At 36.5% G+C, this 24,246-nt stretch overlaps 1 protein-coding gene across 2 annotated transcripts in view; it reads left to right on the forward strand.

Annotated features, from left to right (window-relative positions):
* LOC124353816 (zinc transporter ZIP11) overlaps positions 1–24,246 on the forward strand; it is a 76,636-nt gene that overhangs the window by 46,461 nt on the left and 5,929 nt on the right. For both annotated transcript variants that reach the window (XM_046803830.1, XM_046803828.1), the window contains exon 5: positions 23,448–23,546. In XM_046803830.1, the coding sequence (XP_046659786.1) occupies positions 23,448–23,546 (99 nt within the window). The remainder of the gene's footprint in view (positions 1–23,447; positions 23,547–24,246) is intronic.

Raw genomic sequence — 24,246 nt, forward strand, 5'->3', positions numbered from 1 at the left:
TTCTGCTTACTGTTGATTTTGGGCCAGGCACAAATGTTAGGGGAAAGGGAGAAATCAAAAGAAAGGTCAACCTACGCTGCCAAATTTTAACAATATTTGGTTGAAAACGGACAATTTCTTAGTATGATTTTAATTATGAATGGCATTTACCGTTGTATATGCCAATAATAAATACAATAAAATACAGAATCTTTGTGTATATACATCTAGATAGTCACCTATAAATAATAACACTACTTTTTCTTCATTTACTGAGAAAATATTTCTTGTTTTTTATCATATTAGTTTACTTTTTCAATCAAACACTGTTTTCTGCAAGTTGTGATTTCATGTTTTTCGTAATTTAAATTGATATTTCTTAAGAACTATTTGAAGTACTTTATTACCACTTACTCTTTACACGTGTAGATAAAGTGATAGGTAGACTTATGCCTGTAACTTTTATGTACCATAAATTTAAAACAATTAAGAGCATACCAAAATAAAAAGTTAAAAACTTTATAAAAAAATGTTATTTTAAGGATATCAACTAATTCGAGCTAAATTTTTGTTAGGCTATATTACCTTCAAGAAAAAGTTAATATTAAAATCTATCACTTTGTTTTGCAGTTATATCACTTCAAAAATATTAAAATTTGGCAATAAAACACGGTTTTTATTTTTTTCGTAAGACAATTTTAAAATTGTATTTTTTAATTGTTGGTAGCACGTTTCTCATCAGAAAAAATGCTTTAAAGCGTTTTTAAAATAATACAAATCTTCACCCTTTTCAGTAACAAATCCTCTCAAACAATTTGCAACAAACAAAGAAATGCAGAAATGTATATAGATGGTTCTGCTTTGTGCACGCGGTCTTCTAAAAGCATAACATTATTATTCCTTAGTATTCAGTACTTTTTTATTTTAAAGGAGAGGCCGATCTCCCCTTTTAAGCCTTATTCTCTCCGTCCTCATGGGCCACTGGCCTGTGCGAGGATCTTATCAAACAGAATAAAGGGAAGAGTCGATACAGTACAAGGTCGATGGTACTGATAAAAAGTGCAACGGTCACAGTCAGGATTTGAACCTGCGTTATCTCTAACTCAGACCCAAAGTCCAACGACTTAGACCGCTCGGCCATCGGCACTCCCAATCTGCACTTCTATGCAGAATTTCATAATTCCATACGTTTTGTTAAAAGCACAATGTTGTAATATTCTCAGAAGCCGAATTGTTGTAACCATTCCTAAAATCAGGAATATAATGAGCAGACTTCGTTATCTTATTGCTTCGTCCACACAATCAGGAGTCGATAGTGTAGTCGCGAAATTCTTGAATGGCTTATACTCTCACCGTGCCTTAAGATCAAGTATAACGTTTTGAGTGAAAATCGAAACGATCTAACACTAACTCTTGGGATACTTTGTCTCTCAAGCGGCACAGCATCTTTGGCTATACAAAAGAGTTACCATGTGTATGTAAACTCTAGGAGTGAACGTTTTATAGGCAATTTCGGTCTCCCGTTACAATTTTGAATGGGCAGTTCCTATGCAGACTAGGTATTTCATGAAAGAAACAATTACGATCACGGTAACTTGTAACAGCTGTATCCACGGGGATCGCTGAGGACTGCAGCGGCCTCGGCCCAGCGAGACTGCACAAGCTGCGCAGGTCAACGTCCCCACGCCATGTCGGCTCGCCCGCCCGGCTCAGCACACATTCCGCGGCGCGGTTCCCACCCCCCGGTGACCTTGGGAGTTTGCCGTCTCATCCGTTCGACTTTCCAACACTTCGACACAATTTGGCTCAAACGTAATCGAATTCTCAGCCAGTGTAGAAACTAGCTTTTTCAGTACTATAATACTCTTTTGTTTTACTCATTCCCAATATACTAGCAAACTATCTCTGCTACTCATCTCCCAAAATTTCTTTTATTTTTCATACTTCATTTTCTACTAAAATTTATTTCTTTTACTGATGATTCTACCTGTACTTCTACTACTCTCTGTTTCTTTGTATTTTCTCTCTCCTTAGCCTTTTCAGTTAAAATCTTGAATCCTTTTCCTTCTTCAGAATCATCCATTCTTCACCATTGTCCACTTGGCCTTTCTCTTTGCTTACGTACACTGTCTTGGAGTTGATTCCTTTTTATTTGTCATTCCTCTTTCTTGAACCTTGCATTGGTTTCATCTCTTGCCCAGACTTAAAACTCTTTGCCTTTGAATATTGTCTTGACGTATTTTATTCCGATTTTCATTCTTTTTCATCTTCCTTGTAATGATCTTGCATCTTATTCCTCGTCTATCCAGCCTAAAAACCATCTCAAAGGACTTATTCTCTATTGTGTTAGTCTTTACTACTAAGAACCTCCAAAAATCGGATCACAGACTATAAATCAGATCCTATGCTTATAGAACGACCTGGGGCTATAAACTACGGCATTATTAGTAATATTTTAGGAACATTCTCAATATTGGATCCAAAGCGCACATTCAGTCAAGTATACTTACGAAGACGATCATATTTTATCTTTACGCTCTTCTAGGCTGAGTGGAGAATGCAAAATCGCAATCACATTGGAACACCTAGGATGATCCAGCTGGCGGTGGTTGAGGGAAGGGTGTGACTGCCATATCAGCAGGGAAGAGGTAGATGATAAGTAAATACAACGTAAACAGACATTAAATACAGGGTATGAAAGAAAATGTATGACTTACATCACAGCTGTAGTAATCTGCAGAGATAACACTGCAACGTCCCTATGGGACAGAGAGTGGCTAAACTTGACATTAAACTTGTGTTTTATAATGATCCAATTGGAGATTTTCGACTATTCTGCTTATCTATTCTGGTACAATTTACAGTTTCACTCACGATGGCATTTTTATTTAAAGGAAAGTCTATCTTAGCCCTATTCTACCCTTCTCCGAGAGTGTGAATAAGTGTTGTTCTGTACGAAGATCTTATCAAAAGGAGTAAGGATCGGGTTGGATTAAGCACAGAAGGTTGGTTGTAATGATACGAATTAATTCGCGCTATTTGTAAATCGGAAAATAAGTACAATTCCTTATACCGCGCGGCCATCCGTTCTTCGAATTTACATTGAATGTGAAGAACACTGTAATAAAACATTCATTGAGAGTGTGAATTAGCTGAAACGGTGAGATTCAAATGCTTCAAGGTGGTAAAGAGACTTTTTCATAATGGATTTAGAAAAAGAAGGAAAGGTTAGAAAAGACCATGTGAGCGGCTTGATGGTAGGAAGGTCGACAACCGCCGCATCAATGAGAGTTCCAGGAAGTCAAGTGACCTGTCGTGGTGCAGCCAAGACGACATTCCTCCTGGGTAGCGGATAGCGACACCTGGCAGTCCTGTAGGACGGGAGTTAGAGCGACGGTCTTTTCCTGTAGGAGGAAGTGTAGTATGAATCCCAAGAAGTATCTAGTTCCAGTCCCACTGTAAAAGTTGTACGTGATTTCCGAACTAATAAAATTTCTTCTGCGTACCATTGAAGATGTACTTGCAAATTATTATGGTCTGAACGCATCCAAAATCTAAAGGCTGAATCTATTATACCCTATGCAGCTTGAAGAGGAGAAGAGGTTTCGTGCATGGACGAGTAAAATTGTTAACAATCTACACAATGTAAAGACATTTTGCAGAAGGAAAATTCAAAAATGCTTTTAAGTACCAAGACAACGAACTGAAGTAGTTAGATTGTATCATTCTTTTCTGTTAGGTTTAAATTGGTGCCAAAGATAGATGATTTTCTTTAATTTGAGGACCAAAACGAGGAACCAATAAAAAGTTCAAGAGACCCCACTATAGGACTTGTGACAATGATAGTCCTTAACTTGAAGGCTTTTAGATGTCCATCTAAAAAATCTTCAATACAAGGAAGAGATTTATTATTGATTAAAGTACATGAACTACAAGGTCAGAAGCATGGCTGGATAGGAAATGGTCAATCTCTTTGACCATTCTGGGCGGGAATTTGGAGAAGCCAGAGATAGAAGAAGATCTGGGGAGTGGACAAGAGGAAGGCCGAGGCCGAGGCTGCGAGTAACCGGTCACATGCTTGAACCACATTCCTCCGTCTTGCATTCTCTCCATCTTGACAACTGTACCTACGGGATAGAGCTACTCTCTGGCCTGCATCTGTACGCATTGGTGCATCCATATGATGCATGAACTGACTGGAAAGTATCCTTGAGTATTACCACTTAGTTTTTTATGAAGGTGGTGATAAAACTAAACTTGGATAAGCATTATAGTGAGTTCTTGCAATCTGAAAAACTTCAACAAGAAAATCATTCTTTGTACTCCTGGAGAGCCTGAACTTGTTTTTAATGTTTGGTCTTTGTGTTCTACGAATAGGTTTGTTGCAGCTGTTGTTGCACCATTTTATGTAGATTGAAAAATAATGTCAGGAAATGGTACACTCAGTCTTTAAAGGAATTTAACTTCTAACTTACCAATATCCCGCAGAGTATCCCAAGAATATTCCTTGGTGGACTGAATACCATTAGCCTTCTTCGCTAAAACCCAGTTGAAGATGTGGTCACATGCTGTGGTGTTGTGGTGTTAATCACGTGGTCGCCCAAGAATGCCGCATTCAAATGGGGAGCATTTTTGTGGAAACGATCGGACAACTGGAAATCGGGACTGGAGTTCCGAGAAGTGGCAGGAATGCGATGACCGAACATTCCCGAGCCTGACCGAGACTTGCCGAAGTAGACGGTCTTCTCTCTTCTCTCATTTGTAGGACTCCTGGAAAAATGCACTGTGTTCGGTTGAGGAGAAGTTCTTATAATGTAGCTTCTTTGTCGTCTTTAGAACTTGAGGGGATTTCTGTATATCTCTCCATTATCCACTCTCCCCGGACTTGCTTGCTCAAATACTGCTGATGTTATTTGTTATATAACGGTAATGACGGTCTAAAAACTAAAACTGTTTACCTGTGAGTAGACTCTTCAGTGTTTCAGCCAAACAGCTGTTTAAACAACGTCTAATCAATGCCATGTAATTTTTAGTCCTCCTCCGTAGACTAGTGGATATAGTCCCGGCTCTCTAACTGAGAGATCACGGGTTCAAATCCCAGGGAGGCCCAATCATGATAGGAATATTAGCCACAGTAATTTAAACAAGCCAGTATAAGAGCTGAGGCTTAAAAAGAGAATAACAAAAAACTGTATTTTTATTCGTATGAGCTGGTTCTTGCTAGTCTTAATGATGAATGGTTAGATGTTCGTTTTAAGACAGTTTAAAGCAATGAAACAATGTTATCACTTATGAGATAATGATCCAATACAACTAGTGTTGTTTATTCATTTTATCTTACCTATACACATTAGTTCCAATGTGTTTTGTTGTGGGGAGGTTTTAAACATATCTTAAGAGGTTATGGACCATTCATACTTGAGGTTTCATGATATCTAGTTTATAGTTGACTCCTCACAATCAGTGTCTTAATTTTCATACTCATCTTAGATACCACGTTCTTAAATTATCACCGTACTTATATTGTCATAAACATTGAAGTGGTGGTCATGAAATATGTATAGGTTTCATCCAATTATAATGGAAAAGTATTTTTTTTTTTTTTTATTTGCGATCGCATTGATTAGCAGAACTATTTTTCTGATAGTTCTATCTTAGAAATCACATAACAACAATCTTGTATGTTATACCTAATTCCAAAATTTTTAACAATTTCTCACGAGTGTTAATTGTGTTCAACCGCGCTGCGGCAAATTAAGGGAACGTAAGTTACAACGCATGTGCCCCTCTTGCGGCCCTATTCTGCGCATGCGCAGGGCCATACGGTCCAGTAGCTGCGCCTGCGCGGCGCGCGTGTCAATGGACAATCGCGCGCACTGCAGACACGGCCAGTAACGGGACTCGCATTCCTTTTAATCAAATTCCGACCGGCAAGGGAATGACATTGGCGGTGCACGAGCTCTCTCTTCGCAAAGCGCCGGGGCTGGAGTTCAGCACATGTTGGCTGTTCTGTTGTAAAATTTAATGGTTACTGTTATCGTGGTCTTTCAGCGAACATCCGATGCTGGACAGGTAATAAAAAGACATCAGTATCGGAGGAAATAACAATAAACCCAAAAAAGAACATTTTATTGTGGCGTCAATTGCATGAAATATGCGTAATAATGGTTAATTGCCTCGCGTTGTGCACACTTAAAATTATTTAAATATATATACTATTATGGACAATTTAATAATAAGAACAGTGAGTGAGACATTTTTTACAGAAAATCAGCCTTTGACTTAAAAACGTTGAGACCAAGCACCTTTTATATCAAAAGAACCCTTTGCACTTAAAGAATTGTATTGGTGTCTTAAGAAAATTGCGTTATGTGGGCGGCAACATTAGCAGTGAAGATCGCACAGGCTAGGAATAACAGCGGCCCGAGTATTGATCCCTCAGAAATCCCCTGACTTGTCCAGAAGAAGCATTTCCAAAAAATTGAATTGTGTCATTAAAAAATTGCGCAAAGTGGCCTGCAACATTAGTTTGAAGATCGCACAGACTAAAATAGCAGCGTCCCAAGTTTACAGAGTATATAAATTACTTAACCGATTGTATATAATAGACAGATATTGTAAAAATAGGTAAAATATAAACAGAATATTATATATATATATATATAAGGAAAAAAATAATAATCTTTAAAATTATATATATATATATATATATATATATATATATATATATATATATATATATACTTTTAAAATATATATAATTTTAAAGATTACTCTTTTCCTTTTTTGACAACTGGAATAGTAATAGATATTTTTTAAATATTTCAGGCAATGGTTGCGAAAAATCTTTTTGCAATTTGATTTATGAAAAGTTGGGATACCAAAATAGTTTTTGCTGTGCCTCATTAAATCTGTTTTAGAATTGTATTATATATTATATTATTGTATATAATATATTATATTAAGGTCGTCTAGCACCATTTTGTGAACTTTGTCGATGTTTTCGTCGGTAGTTGCAGTTTTTGGACGTCCCGAACGTTTATCGTCTCCCAAGCTCTTACGGCCATGTTTAAATTCAGCAGCCCAAAGTTTCACTGTGGTAAATGATGGTGGAGGGTCCCCATATACAGAATCTAACTCATGTTTGATTTACAAAGGCGTTTTACCTTTCAAAAACAAATATTTAATGACAGCTCGATAGTTGAGTTTGTAAATTTTCGCAAAATAACTCACATCAACCCACTCACACGACTGTTACCTAACAGCTGCGCATCCAAAATGGCTGAAACTTTGTCGAGTAACTGTCAACAGATGAACAACGAAATTCAGTGGGTTTTCTTTACTAGTGTTGCCATCTTCACGTTCAGGTAGGAAACTTTTCGACCACCCTCTTAAGAGTAGCCTACTTGTTTCTGTGTTTTGTAACCATGGAACCCTGAAAGGGACGTGTACACTGGACTTTGCTGGGGTCACCGACGAAGATGTGCCGTTATCTTATCCATGACGTCACGAGGTCACTGATAGCTAAAGTTATGAATGAACCGCTTAGGGTCCGTAGTCCGCCTGCGGTGTGCCCTTGGGATCCGCTGGCTTCGAGCTGACATAACGTCAACGTCAATGTTTTATTTTTAGCAAATGTAATCTACAGATATTATACAATTGCGGATATTGTGATCCTGTGGTGATGTTTATTACAAATACCTAAGTTAAAATTGAGGGCTCAATCGATTTTTCTTTGTTTTGGTGCAAGAGTAATATAGTTATACTAATAAGTAGATACTTTACAATAAATCGTGTTGAAATGAAATAAAGAACACAGCAAAGTACGGTAATTAGCATCACGGCTTTTATACTCAACATATTTTAGTTTATAAGATTATTAAAATTGTTTTTAAAATGTTTTCCTTTTCCTAAATTATACAGTATTCAGAATATTGTATTAAATACTCAGTGCACTAATATATAATAACGTAATATAACACATTTCTTAAGTGTTATTAATGTTGTTTCCATTCGAGTGTTGTTAACAACATCAAAATTGTCCTCACCTGAATTTTCGTGAAGTTGAAATAATGGCGGTACCTTGTAATTTATTGACTTTGAGAAGGGAAGTTGGTATCACTCAGTGACGTATATAAAGAATTATCTCGGGGGGCTTACACACTGAGTGGTTTGGGAGGTATACAATACTGTAAAAGTATGGCCTCAGGAACCTACCCTCGGGAAATTGTTATGCTTTAAGACCTTATAGATGTGTTTTAACTAGGATGCAATTTTAATGTTGTCCTTCAAAATTTCGAAGGGGGCTGGGACCCCTTGAGCCTCCTCTTATATACTCTCATGGTGTCGTTCGATAGAAAAATTACAGATTCTTGGCAAATTCTGTGAACACTAAAGTAGTATTTTAATATAACGCACAGCTTGATTGATTCAATACAGTCAGTCCCGGAGTGTGATTGTAGATTTCTGCTTTATTAAATTTGTGCTGTCGTACCCAAATACATTTTTGGACTTCTTAAGGAGAGATCGTAGAAGGAAAGAATAAGCAAATGTGTATATTTAATAAATAACAGCTTTGTGTATCGAGTAATGCTTTAGTTTTATAAATTTCAGTACGGTTTGATTCCCTTTAATTTATTCGGTCCCATCATTGGAAGAATGTGAGTTTTAAAGAAGGTATACTTCTCGATTTCGTAAGTGAGTGTAACGGCTGTACATTATGCAAAAGGTAGACACGTTTTTTTAGTGAATAATTGGACAGTAGCGTAATATGATACTATTTAAATGAGTCTATAAATGACTAACTTTTTTATTTTCCATCTGTTTATTTTTGTGTGTATGGTGAAGACAATGATTACATAGTATAAAACCTACTATGTAATCATTGGGTGAAGAGGGGTTTCTAATAGTAATATGAAACACATGAATTTTGGTTAATAGTAAAATTAGTTCTGAACAACATAGTGTTAGAAGCCAAGAGTATTATATAGGCGCACAGCCTATTTTTTGTAAACTGATTAATAGTTGTGAAATTTCTTTTCCCTATTCAATCCACAAATTTAATAAATACATGAAACGACAATGATACTTGCCATTAAGATTTTAGACGCTGCACTAAGCAGAAGGTAAAATGGAGCTTAACTGAATATTTGGAAAATTTTACTATTTCGTCAGTTTTTGTGGAAAACATTTAAATTAAATATTTAAACAAGAAACAGCGAGTTATTAAATTGTTTTATTTTTTCACTTCTTAATATTAAAAAAAGACAATGCCTCGTAATTAAATAAATTGTCATGGAATTATATTGATTCAGCTAAAATAATTTACATTACGGATAAACGAATCACAACGGAACATTGTGTTCGCTTTATCGGTGTAACGATACTCGCACATCGCACTCTTTGCTGTCGTTTGGTGGCAGAAAATACTAAGTGATCGGTTGTGTAAACATTCACTTCTGATCAAATCATATGACTATGCTATAAATTGTCAGAGTTGCATAATCAACCAGAAACCCAAGGTCAGCTCCTTCTCGCTAGTCGTGTTGCAGTAGAAAACCGATGCTAGATTACATTGTAAACAAAAGCAGAATGGTAAAGTATTGGGCACTTCCCGTTGAGCTGGGAACGGAATATACGGCTCAAACGAGTGGATTTTGTGGAAGCTTTGGGAAAATTCAAATATTTTTAAATTTTAGAATTAGTTTTGGGTAGCAAAAGGTTTCCAATGCACCAAGGGAAAACAAAGGAAAAATAATTTTGACCCATTCTCCTAAGTAGTATTGTAAACGCTAACTAACCTTGTGTGTAGTGTATACACGAATTATACAACTTGATAACTTAAAAGGTCGATATGAAGGGGACAATGAAAGAACATATTGGGGAAAATTGAATATTTAATATTTATTTATCCAATATAGTTTGTAAGTTGCCCGTGGATTATTTGTCCACGTCGGATAAGAACGCCATATCAGATGGTATTTTCTTCTTGACTCTGAAAATGCTTTTAGAATTTTCAATGATTTTAAAAGAATTTAAACTGTACTAAAACATACTTGAATGTATTAAATAAAAGTTTTTAAAAATAACAACATTCACTTGTTTAACTAATAACAGCCTAGTGGTGCCATGTAGAAACATTTACATGTTCAGTATTCGCTCAGAGTGTGGCACTCGCACTTTATTAGGTTGGTAAGTGTCAAACTAGCTAGTATACCAGTTGTTTAAACTAGCTAGTATATCAGTTGTTTATACTAGCTTAGTATACCAGTTGTTTAAACTACCTAGTATATCAGTTGTTTATACTAGCTAGTATATCAGTTGTTTATACTAGCTCGTGTATCAGTTGTTTATACTAGCTACTATATCAGTTGTTTATACTAGCTACATATCAGTTGTTTATACTAGCTAGTATATCAGTTGTTTATACTAGCTGGCATATCAGTTGTTTTAAACTAGTTAGTACATCAGTTGTTTATACTAGCTAGCATATCAGTTGTTTAAACTAGTTAGTACATCAGTTGTTTATACTAGCTAGCATATGAGTTGTTTATTCAAGCTGGCATATCAGTTGTTTATACTAGCTAGTAAATCAATTCTTTAATCTAGCTAGTATATCAATTATTTAAACTAGCTAGTATAACCATGGTTTTAACTAGCTAATATATCAATTGTTTAAACCTTGAAACATGTGACCAATGGAAGAAAACCACACAGCATATAATTGATCATACAGATAAGTCGTATAATCTATATTAATGTATCTACTTTTCAAAGCATATTCCTGTTTTGCATATGTGCGTATGTTTAAACAACTGGTTTCTGGAACGCAACACACAACGATAACATGCTTTTACATTATGTAGTAACGGCATTGAGATTATTACAGTAACTTAGTAAATTATAGTAATTTATCTTTACACTCATGAATAAGGACTCACAAAGAAATATTTCCTAAAAAATACGCAACAAAAACATTTGATAAAGGCGAAAATCTACACGAAATTCGCAGTAAAGCAAATTCAAAGGCAATTAGAAGGTAGGGAATCCTTATACAATCACTATCTATGAAGAATTTAAACTCTTATTACATACTTACATTTTAACAACTGTATTAAATTTAATATCAAATAATATGATTCTGGGAATAAAAATATGGAGGAAACGTTGAAAACATAAATTTCTCTTGATCATGTGTATTAAAAGTCATTCTAAACCCGTGTTTCTACATATTGGGTTGTATGAAATTGAAATTAATTAAATACAAAACACACTGGATATTAATACAGCATAAACTGTAGGCCAAATGCAAATCGTAACGTTTGGTTTACAAAATTCCATAAATATCTCTATATGTTTACCCTAAGACACGCGTATTCAATGTTCACGGCTGCGTAGTATACAATTTAGGTTTCTAATAGATGTTATTCACTAAACTCATTTCTTAACGACCCGATATAAAATATATCGATTGTTATAGAGCCGAAAGCCTATTTAGCATCGTATAACAACGTAATACAAAGTTTTTTCGTGGTATTATCGTAAAGTTTTTTTTGTTGGAGGCCAAAATAGGAGCGTATTATATATAAGGCCAAAGGCTACATTGTGTCATATGTCACAACATATTTAGCTTTGAGCATTTATAAGAAATCATCATATACAGTACTACATAAAAGTTTAATCATAGTGAGCAAACCACATAATATCGTCTGTTTGGCTGAAACGGCGATTTCTAGCATCCTTATCTAGCTGGCTGAGGATGTCAATTAGCGGTTTTAAGTATGTCTAACTAAAACAGTATAATTTAAGTAGCAGTACCTTCCACCGATATATTTAACCCTTTCGTTTCCCTCCCATTTCGATACCACATCGAAAGTAGTGCGGCTAATGATCCGAAAGAATCCGTGGCGGTTTGATGTGTGACTTGTGCTCGGGACTTGCATTCTCTGCGGTGACAACACCTGGACTAGACTCCAAGCAGCTTTTGGGTACGTTTGAACCCTTTTCTTTCCCCTCTTCTTTCTGTTCATATTTCGTATGTACTAATACCTCCCCCATCTGACGAAGAGGACAGATTCCAATCCTCGAAACGTTGTGTTATACCTTTTGTAATCATAATGATGGCAAATGTCCGAAATTCTGTTATCCTGTCATCATGATACATTGTAATAGTCCGTTTTTATACGAAATCTAATAAATAATTTGCCACCTATTCTCAGTACCTACTCATCTCACTGTATGACCGCTCAATGTGCATATATGACCTAGCATGTTAGCGAATGGGAATGTTGTGTTGGAACAACATCACAAGTTGCAACATCGTCCCTCAGCGTCGTGGGGCCCGCGGCAGGCCGAGCCACATATTCTCAGTACCTACTCATCTCACTCTATGACCGCTCAATGTGCATATATGACCTAGCATGTTAGCGAATGGGAATGTTGTGTTGGAACAACATCACAAGTTGCAACATCGTCCCTCAGCGTAGTGGGGCCCGCGGCAGGCCGAGCCACATATTCTCAGTACCTACTCACCACTCTACTCTATGACCGCTCAATGTGCATATATGACCTAGCATGTTAGCGAATGGGAATGTTGTGTTGGAACAACATCACAAGTTGCAACATCGTCCCTCAGCGTAGTGGGGCCCGCGGCAGGCCGAGCCACATATTCTCAGTACCTACTCATCTCACTCTATGACCGCTCAATGTGCATATATGACCTAGCATGTTAGCGAATGGGAATGTTGTGTTGGAACAACATCACAAGTTGCAACATCGTCCCTCAGCGTAGTGGGGCCCGCGGCAGGCCGAGCCACATTTCTCCACAACAAAGCCCGTATATTTAGAGCCAAGAATGCGGCTCGGCATCCCCGGCATGTCACAATTTTCACTTTGATGTCCCAAAAATACCTCGACAGCTGTTTGAAAGTTTCGCTCCATCCTGGTCGATCGACGAGCGCGTGGTTTAGGATCGTAAACACGGCCTTACTTGTGCCGGAGGGTGGTTGTAGTGGCGCATTGCGGGTGGTTCACTTGTAGCGTCTTGAGCCAGAGCAAGTTTAACTTGAAGACTCTCCACTGTTGAATTAAATGCACATAAAAAACATTTATTGTGTATTGATAAAGCGAGTTATGTACTGTTTCAATGTATAACCATAATATTTTAGACATACTAGGGCGTACGGAGCATTTGCCACCTTTAATGCCTTCACGGCCTTCTTTGAAACGCTTATAACACTTGTAAACCTTTTTTTACTCATACTAGAGTCACCACAGGCCTTTTTTTATTAGTTCCCACAGTGTATTTCATTTTTCATACACAATTTGGTGCAAATTATTCGATTTGTGCATTTTTTTAACAAGTTCACTAAACACATCTAACCTTAGCAGCTGCCACTGAAAATTAAACAATAAATACAGCTGGAAATGTTATTATACTTCAGGAGCATGTGTACCAACGTAATTAACAATCTTGACAATTGCTTTATCCGCGAAATTTAAAAAACACTCCTCGTACATAATGTGTCTTTTAGAAGATTGGCGCAGCTGCTCCCTCACAAGCTCGGCCTGTATGTAACGTGTGCCCTCTTAAGTGGTTAAATTAATCTGTTAAAGGGAAAAACCTTATTAAGTTTAGAGTTTTGTTAGTTATTTTTATAGAGCGCAAAGTATTGTTGGGCTTAAATATCAGCCTTGTATTCATTGGTGTGAGTCCAGGGGAGGTCGGGGGAAATTATATCCCCTGATAAAACGTATAATTTTGTTATTAAATCACATTTTGTATTGCATACCAATTGAGTATTAAAATACATAATATAGAAAATTTTTATTTAAGAGTTATATATTTCGTTACGTTAGTTCGTTCGTTTTAGCAGAGCGGGGCGCGGAATGCGCATGTCACAAACAGTGGTATTTTGATGCCATAGTCGTAATTTAGGCTTGTATATTCAGTTACTCGAACGGAACTTCCATAGTTTCTTTATTAACGTCTTTCATAGACATTCATTTTAATGTGGCATTATTCGTTGATATCCTTGATAATGTATTCCAGCAACACTCCAAGTACTGATTATACCATGCTGGGAAATGTTGAAACATCCTATTTGTACCCAGTGGGTCATCAAGAATTTGTCAACAGAGTAAACGTATACGCGTTGTGGAGACGTTTGAGACGAGTTTTAAATTGATTTTGGTTAAGTAAACAGGATTTTTTTCCGGACATTTGCCAACGTTCAGTGATACAAGAAATCAGTAACACTAGGTTAAAATAAACAAATCATACCAGAGAGTTGTGACACGCGTGAGTCCAGGAATCACAACCACCATGTTGTGTGTCAACTTCACTAACTCTAAATCATGCACTTAATAAAAAAAAACTAAACACAACACATAGTTTGTAATTATGTGTTAGGTTAGTTATTTACCTGAAGAATAGATCAGATTGCAGATCTAGAAACGTAGTTTTACTGATTACTTGTATCACTGAACGATGGCAAATGTCCGGGAAAATCCTGTTTCCTTCACAATCGTTCCATCGTCAAAAACAAACTTCAAACAAAGAATTGATTTTGGTTATCAGAATTTTTTATACTTTCAGGGAGTTTTTTTATTAGTCTGACTCCAACTAGTTGTGGTAGATGTTGAGATAACGCCTGACTCTATGTTGGTGAGTTCTAAAGTTGGCCCTGTCTCTGGTTTTCACCTCAAGCATGTAGAGCAAGGCAAAGTCAGCAATCCCAACTCTCTGAAAGCTGTCCTACACGACTCTCTGTAATTAATTTTGTCGATTATTCCAACAGCCTTTTTTGGAGTCTAAAGAATAAAAAGTAGGTTGGATATACCGCATAGTGCGATATTAGTAATTGAAGGATAGATATTACAGCTGACTCGAATGTATTTCCAGTGAGGACTGTCACTCATGTGTTTGTGGAAAGTAAATAAGGAAAGTTAATGACATCTTTCGCAATACTATAGAGATAGGTACATACCTTCTAATTAGATGACGAAGACGACGAGGAATGGTATAAGAAACTTGTTTGTGCACTCTAATCTATTTAATCTTTTTCAAGGATAAATAAGTTCACATTCTCCAAAGACCCTGCACTTAAGCTATATAATACTAGAAAATAAAGTTCATTTACTCCATCTTCCAAGGTTACAAAATCCATCTCTTTACATGAAATACAAGGCTGCATGCAAAATTTCAAGTCTTTCTTATTTAATTTGTCTACATCTGTTGCTACGTCCTATGTTAAAATGTAATATGATCGCTCTCAGTTTGTTTGCAAATTTATTTATTCTGTGATGTTCCCGTTTTCATCACGGTTACCAATAAGACCAATCTAAAAGTAACGCTCAGCCAAATCCCATGGAGTGACGTGTATCAACATCAAACTCGATGTTGCTTATATAGAAATGAAGCTTCATGCAAAATTTTAAGACTAGGTTAATTGGACATTTACACAGCCTTCTCCGCTAACGCCCAGCCAATGAGATGATAGTTTGAAACTCTGAACTAAAATGCTGGATACGCCACTGTTAAACATTGGTAAGGTAATAGGGTTTTTTATAATAATAAATTTGCTTATTTTATGTGTTGCGTCATGTAACTCGCAATAATATGTGGCATTTATACTCGTAGTCGCACATGAAATACTGTTTACAATATTTTACGTAGGTAAATAAGTTCTGTTAATACTCACACACTTTCTCCCTTTATATGTCAGATATGGTATTCAGCCGTATCCGTTTCGTTAGAGAGTTCGTGAAAGTTGCGACGTAGTTCAAGCATACGTCACTTAAATAGTATTTTTACCAATATCAAAACCGCTTTATTTTTAACAACCATTTTCGTAGATACAATTTGTAATTGTTTAACGGGCTGCTATGTATGGTGAAAATAGTTTGAGTCTTGAAGCTCTTTCAGCCGCAAAATTGTTTATTTATTTATCGTAGTTTGTGCCAATTATAAGAGTTTATACATTCTAAAACTTAAAACCTGTTCACCATGAGACGTGACTCCTCCTTACATTCTAACCTAAACTAACCATCCTTACCATGATGTCTCCTTGCATCACTCCTGTTTACCATCTATGAGATATTCATATATTAGACTTAATCCACAGAATTAAAATAAAAAACACAGTACACGAATCGATGTGGCTACATGACAAATTTTAATCCAAGATTTGTCTATTTCCGTGAGATTATCCCAATAAATCTCGCTATCTAAGTTTATCCTGTGAAGGCTGTGAAAAAATTCCTACAATTTTCCCAATGGTCTTCAAAAAGTTTTTGAAAATTACTGTCTAAATAATGAAAACAAATAATTAGAACAAATAAACAAAATTTTATACGTGGAAGCTCCTTCTATTCAGACAAAACAGACTTTATTTGACTTATTGTGAAAATTACTTGTCATTATGCCGACCAATTCTTGTTTTCTATCTCCTAAAATGAAGCGATATCGACGAGAAGGTGGCTACTCTGTTCCTATCTACTATTTGTTATTAGTTTATAAAAGTGTAACCTACGTACTTACTATAAATATAAAAAGGTAATGGAGAGCTCACGTGATCTGACTTTGAATTTGGGTACTACCTCGAGGTATGCTTTTCTTTTTACGCTAGAAGTGCGATATGGCCACCGAACTCGCACTGATGGCCAGGGGCGTTTCACGTGCCGTATCGTCCAACGTGATCTGACGTCGGAAAAGTCATCCTGCACTTCTGGCGAATAAAGAAAAACATCCTTCGAGATAGTACCCAAATTCAAGCTCGGATCTTTAACTTTGGTATTATTAGTAACATATTTATGATAACCTACTTATTCAACCTGATAACAAAAAGTAGAGAGGGATAGAGTAGCCTCCTTCTCGCCGGCATCGCTTGCTTTTGGGAGGCAGAATCTTTAGCTGATCGTCATAATGACAAGTAATTTTCACAATAAGTCAAATGACTCTGCTCTTTCCAATGTATTAATCTTCCACAAATAGTGGCCTCTGGATAATACCAAAGTACCTTCATTTGGCTATACAGTTAGGTGCGGGTCTAGGCCGTTGGAACTAAACACACTGGCCCGCATTGGGCGCCGTAAAGGGGGCGCCGAATTACAAGAAATACTAAAATATACGCTGTAAATGCTCTTCATTTTACAATTGCATACATAAAAAATTTTATATTGATCCATCCTATCAATAATCTAATAAATTTCGGAAAATTCCTGCGTGAACAGAAACTACTTTCTTTCTCCGTTCTTATAAAAAAAGAAACAAAAATAGACTTGCCCATCCGGTCGTATAATACTCTGTATCAGGACTATGTATTAGTTCAATGAACCAACAGTAAGGCAAGTCAAATCGAGTTGTAGATGAATGGTTGTATATTTCTTGTGACTTCCGATTGATGAAAAGTTATTTAGTGAGTCTTTAAGTTTAAAGAGAAACAAGTGAGTCTTTTGATTTTGAATGTTTTATAAGAGGGAAATCTCCGATACGAAATATTCTGAACAGTTCAAATTCTGAATGAAAATTCCCAGCGAGTAAAGTGCTCCTGGTTTGAATTTAAAATGTGGCTAACAAATCTGTTGTTTTTATAAATAATCTTTAACTCTTGTAACTTATCAATAGTTTACTTTTAAAGTGTGCTGTAGTAGGCTGTTAGAGGAGTTACTATCGCTGTTGGAGGTGCGATAGTTACGGAGTGGCTATTAGTTACACAAGTAAAACTGTATGTAGGCCTAGTATGAAAAACTAGGGTTGGATTCCGGGGGTGGGGAGGGGAGTTTAGTTGGTACCAAAGTATGTTGCATGGGATAAGTTTTTATCTCGAGCTGCACCTGTAAACAAACAAATGCCTTCTGGGAATATAATTCTTTTCTCTTCACAGTATCAAACACTCTATGTATGATATTATTAAATGTTAATAAAAAATATACTTTTCCAAATTTTTTATTTTTTTGGACGATGCCTTTCGAAACCAAACGTTTCATCATCACGCGACGTTTGGTTTCGAAAGGCCTCGTCCAAAAAATAAACAATTTGGAAAAGTATTGTTTTTATTAACATTTAATGATATTTTAAAATTTTCCAATTGCTCCAAGAATCTTCAACTCTATGTATAATTGGAAGCTTTACTCAGAATCTTAATAGGCGGTGTTTTGAAGATGAGATTGTTCTGTGAGAGACTGTCGCACATGGAAGGTCCGAGGTGGCGAGGCGCGGGAGTGTTGGCAACAAGACGTTTCCCGTCCCGCACGCATCAGGCTGCTGTCCACACTTGGCTCCTGTCGTTACAACTGAACTGCGGAGGAAGGAAACGCCACTTGTGTTGATGAGGAGGAAGGCGGTGCATGACTTCTGAATCATATCCTTCCGGTCGCCGTGCACCGTGCAACAACCTGCTGTCTACCACCGACAACCAACCTCCAACCGACTATACCTATTTTGGTTATTGGCCGTATTGGACGTGCACACAGACCAGGTCTTTGGCCGGACTCATTAATTGAAACTTTTCAAGATGGAGGCCGTTTTAATGTTCAATCTGCAATCTTGTTTATTGTTATGAGCCAACAAATAAATATGGTTTCAGTAATGCTATTTGAAAATTAGTAATACTAATTGTTGTTGTAAACAATTTAAAATAACTTTTAAATAATGTAAACTTTAAGTTCTGAAAGGATGGTATTATTATAAATTAGTTAATATGGATGTTAGCTAAATCTTAAAAAAAATGCGTATACTGAAAGAGTAAAAAAAACTATTTTTTGTATGTTTTTGATATATTTTAATCCTTATAAGGCCAGGACCAATGTTGTGGAATTGCCCAGCGTGTTGGTCCCCTGCAAGATGTACTCAGTCTTATTTTGGACCAAGGCTGGTTTCGAGAAAGAATTTCTTGATTTTCGGTGGTGGCCGTTACCACAGAGGAGGAATAAAAGGTGTTATAGAAACTGACAATCGTGTAAAATGTGGACAGTCAAAAGACAACATATATGCGTTACAAGTGAACGTGATACAAGTATGTATGTCCAATATGACTGAATGGATAATAAATAATATTAAATTTAATACGGAAATTGTACTATCACTATTAGATTGAATTTCACTAAAGGCATAAATCAATAAAGGATGAGTGATTTCTTGGAGTTCTGTTTGATTAGCTCATATTAAACCTTCAATAGTTTTTTTTTGACTGGACCTGATTTCAAATTTTCTAAAAATTCCTTCTTAAATGCATCTAATTCTTCGTGGACAATCTTTTGTATATAGAGATGTACTTATCACAAATCTAACCAAAATCCGATTGCACCTGAATAATGCTACACCTTAATGCTGGACCTGTTATGGCAGGTGCCAATACGGTTGTCCAAGGCGGGGGTACGCGTCAAGTATACACTACTAAGCCCAGTTGTGGGAGTCAGCATTGTAAGAGGCAGCGTTCTTATTTCTTGTGCTGGAAATGTAAAGAGTTAAATTAGCGGACAATTACATATCATGCAACATTTTTTTCTTGGTTTTGGCCGCAGACTAGAGAAAGAATAGACAGACAGAGCTCAGGCTAGCGGCAAAGTCAGAGCTGTGTCACCAATAAGGAGTGGGGAGGAAATATATGAATCATCCACTCCTGAGCGTTGCAACTCACAACTTCACTATTGTCACTACTGTAAATTATTACAGTATCATTCTTATATTATGTACACTTTAACAATGTTCAATTAGTTTAGTAGTAACACAAAATGTACTTATTTGAAATATTTTATGATAACATCTAACAATTTATTTTTAATTTGTTCTGTGTTTTTTAAAATTCGTAAAATATATACACTTTGTTGTTTTTATTATCTACCAATGTACATCATGTAGAAAAAAACATTAACAGTGTGAATGTTGATTTTAGCTCCAGTCCATCTTCCGTTTAATGCAGTGTCTGGAATTTAATGCTCTTACTGACTTGACTCCCGAGAGTCATGTTCGTCTGAAAAGATCGGAATAAAATCGACGACGAAGAAGCTCAAAACGAACAATTTACATAGTTTATAGTAGATATCAGAGACACCTACATTACAAAACTTAAAATATAGTGTAATCTAGGTGTATTGCTATTCTCACTGTCTTATCAGGTGTAATATTATTTCACCTTTAACAGGCTTCTTTATTAAGCTGGTATCTCATTTAAACAATCGCTATTATAATTATAAAATTAGCATTTACAGATTTTATCATCACTTTAATTGGAAAGTGTAAGTAGGAAAATAATTCACTACAGATTAATGAGGTAGTTTAAGAACAGTGTAATAGACGTGCAGTACCTCTACTGGGTAAGTCGCACCGCAGCACGGGGTCGTACAACTCACTTCCGACCTCATTTGTAGATAAATTACACCATTTATAAAAACATATATGAAGAATAAAAAATGTTTCAGATTTTCTTCGAACAAATTCGTTGCTGACAAAAAACGCCTGACCAAACAAAGACTATTTCACATAAGGACTGTTAATGTTTTCAAATTTAAAAATTGTGTTACTTATGTAAAAGAGTACGAAATTTCTGAATTTTATCTCAACTGTAACTATGCTTTACGGCAGTGTTAATGAAATACGGGGAATTAAAACTGAGCGGCCGTTTCAATGGTTTCACCCGTATACAACACAAGTTTTCCTAGAACTTAAAAATCTTGGTAGTATAAAGTAGGTCAGAGCTAGGTACCAGCTCAAAGAATGAATTTTTTTTACGAAATGTAATAAATCGGATTTGGTTTATTTCGAAGAAGTAACAAAAATTTTGGGGGATAGATTCCAAATTCCACTATCCCGGTTGAGACCCTACTTTTCTGTGCTTAAGCGCAAAATTTAATTAACCAGTAAAGAATTTACCCCCAAGTAGATTAGGAGGATTATATGCATTTAAAGAAAGAATTGTGAGCAACTTTGTATTCAGCTCCAAATGAAAATTACTAAAGGTTTAATTAATATGATTTATTACAGTATGTCCATAAAACAGAACCCTAAGGAACTTGTTCTTTGATGATTTTTTTACTTGAGGAAATATTGAAAATGGCAAGAAAATTTCGTTTTTACATCAAATATTATTTAAGGATGTATATTTTACAAAAGACGTGTTAACCTATCCAGTAATCTGTTTATATACATATGTTTAACGTGATCACTTGTAATGCACATACGTTACCTTTTCACTCTGCACATCTTATGACATGTGATTGTCAGTTTGTAAAACTGTTTTTATTTCTTCTGTAACTTAATTTCGGCCAAAGGCGAAAATTAAGAAAATGTATACTTAGAACTAGTCTGTTTGGCGTTTACATGTAAGGCCAAAGTCGTCTACAGACGATTCCGAGTCCCGACATCAACCCCCCCCCCCCACCAAGGGTCGTCAGTACGGACACAATCTCAGACGAATTTAAAATCACTATGTATTTATTGTTTATTTCGAATATATGCTGTACTAGCAAATCGCGTTTTGGTAACGGCAGTGCCAATGCCACCCACCAGTTACCAGTGCCACCCAAAGCGGGAAGTAGCAGAAGCGGTAAGCAGTAGGTGGCCAAAAGTAAGAGTTGGATGAGTGGGGGTGAGAAGAGGTCAGTGACACGACTGGGGTCAGGGTCAAGGTTCACACTCATTCAAGCTTCATTCACGCAGCCGGGACCCGGCAGAGCTGGGCGTGGTACGTGCTGTTATTCCGCCGACACACGCAACTTCTCTCTCGGCAGTCCATCCCCTAAAGAAAATTAAAAATAATTTCTTATTGTTTTAATGTGGCTTTTATTATATCTCTTGTAATCAAATTACCTTTTCAGTCAAGTATAATTTTGATCATTCGTCCTTTTCAATAGTGAATTGAGATACGAACTATCTAAGTTTCACTGTATTTAATATTACACTATTTATTAACATTAATATAGACGTATCTCTGTTTTAGATTATTTAACGATTAGATTACTAACTATTCTGTTATCACATCAGCAATACTATGGAATAAATATAATTTCTCGAAGCTGAAAACAAGACGTATTTTTATCGTACATTCATGAATTCTGTATAGAACTTTTTTATTTGTCTCCTTCTTTTGTATTGTGAAAGTAGTTTATCAACGTTCTAAAATATTTTTAACATGACATTTAAAATCTTTTAAGTGATGAAAAATGAAAATTTGTAGAAAATCAATAAATTTAACGTGAATTAAAGAAGGCAAGAAAGTAACTTTAAAAGTTTTAATCTAATTCCATAACGATTCAAACCCATGTTTTAATAATATTTGTACTATTTTTTATATAATTGTTTACATGCTTTTTAATTATTTTGTTTCTTTAATCAATTGGAATTTATTGATGCATACTACTTTTATCGTAAATAAACGTATCAGTATATTCCATAATAAATAAAAGTGAATATTGATATGAAAGATAAAGGTGTGTGAAGCAATTTAAGTATATATTTTTACTACACAATTTTTAAAATTCCCGGTAAGGATCCTTTTTGTATACTGCAAGATATTCTATAATTTCCCTCCCCTCCACATGTATATGTTGTTGTGTATTATGTATATTACATTGTTATCCAGTTATCAGAGAGTAAGGTTTTTACTTGCTAGTGACCAAGACAATGTTGTATCAGCTGAAACTATGCTCTCTATATATCTCCTGATGTATTACTGATGATGCTAAGTTTTGTGCGGATTAACTATGACAGCTGTTGTTTGTGGCCTGTTTACTCGCAGTTGACGTTTATGCAGTCTGTGGCGTCTGGTGTGACATCATGCTGTCACAGTGTAGAGGCCGTTGTTCCAATACTCTGTTATTAAACACTGAATAATGTGCAGCCAATGTGTTCTTGGCCCTATATGTCCCTGTATATGTTTACCATAATTTGTACTGCTTGGCTAAAAAGTGAGATTATGCTCAGAGTCAGATCGCTATCATGTCTTTCAGGAATCTCACTATTGGGATCGGGCTGCAAAAATTTCCCAAGGGGTGGGCGATCAGTCTGCAGGATCTAATTGCTATCGTATGATTCAGGAATCTCACCATCGGAATCGGGCTGCAGAATTTTCCCAAGGGGTTGGCGGTCGGTCTCCATGGTCTGATCGCTATCATGAGTTTCAGGAATCTCACCATCGGAATCGGGCTGCAGAACTTTCTCGAGGAGTTGGCGATCAGTCTGCAGGTCTAATTGTTATCGTATGTTTCAGGAATCTCACCATCGGAATCGGGCTGCAGAACTTTCTCGAGGAGTTGGCGATCAGTCTGCAGGGTCTGATTGATATCGTATGTTTCAGGAATCTCGCCATCGAGATCGAGCTGCAGAATATTCACGAGGGGTTGGCAGGCGGTCTCCAGGGTCTGATCGCTATCATGTGTTTCAGGATTCTCGCTATCGGGATCGGACTTCAGAACTTTCCCGAGGGGTTGGCGATCAGTCTGTTGGGTCTGATTTATATCGTGTGTTTCAGGAATCTCGCTATCGGGATCGGGCTTCAGAACTTTCCTGAGGGGTTGGCGGTCAGTCTCCCGCTCAAGGCCGCGGGGTTCTCCACCTTCCGCAGCTTCTGGTGAGTCTGAACTCGGCATCCTGTAAAACATGGAATAAATTGGTACAGGTTATTTCATTTACTAAAAAACCAAAGGTTCGTCTTTCATTACTGTTTTTTAATCTTTTTCCTGCGCCGTTTCACCGTAGGAAAATATTAGCTCCCATACTTATTTAAATGCAAACGTTTACCCCAAATGCATGTCTTCTCCTGCTAAGTAATAATTCAACAAGTTGTTATGATGTCACTGAAGGCATTATGGTCTGTATTTTTATTTTACCTCTAATAAACTCTACAAGTAATGGATTGCCATACACTAACAGCCATTCTGCAAGAAATCTTTCCCCACATGCAATAACCTGCCAGGAGTCAATGGACTGCAGTGTTTGCGTAAGGATTTAAATTACCTTTAGTACACGATTTGAGACTTCAACTCAAAGCGCGGTGTAGTAGGTAAAAAGTCAAAGAAAAGGTAAATAATGTCTTATTTTAACAGGCGAAGACTCTTTTTATAACACTTAACCTGGGGATCGACGGCTTAAAGATGACTATATACGGCAGTACGGCCAAATCAAGCAACGTCGATCCTGTCCTTGCAAGCAGTCTGTCGGCTCGGCCGTTGATGGTAGTCCGGAAGTCACCTTTAAGCAGTTATTCCCCAGGTTAAGTGTCAGAGAGATCGTCTTAGCCCTAACTTCACATGGTAAATTGAGACATTTTT

Source organism: Homalodisca vitripennis, chromosome 2 (assembly GCF_021130785.1).
Source record: "Homalodisca vitripennis isolate AUS2020 chromosome 2, UT_GWSS_2.1, whole genome shotgun sequence".
NCBI classification, from domain to species: Eukaryota; Metazoa; Arthropoda; class Insecta; order Hemiptera; family Cicadellidae; genus Homalodisca; species Homalodisca vitripennis.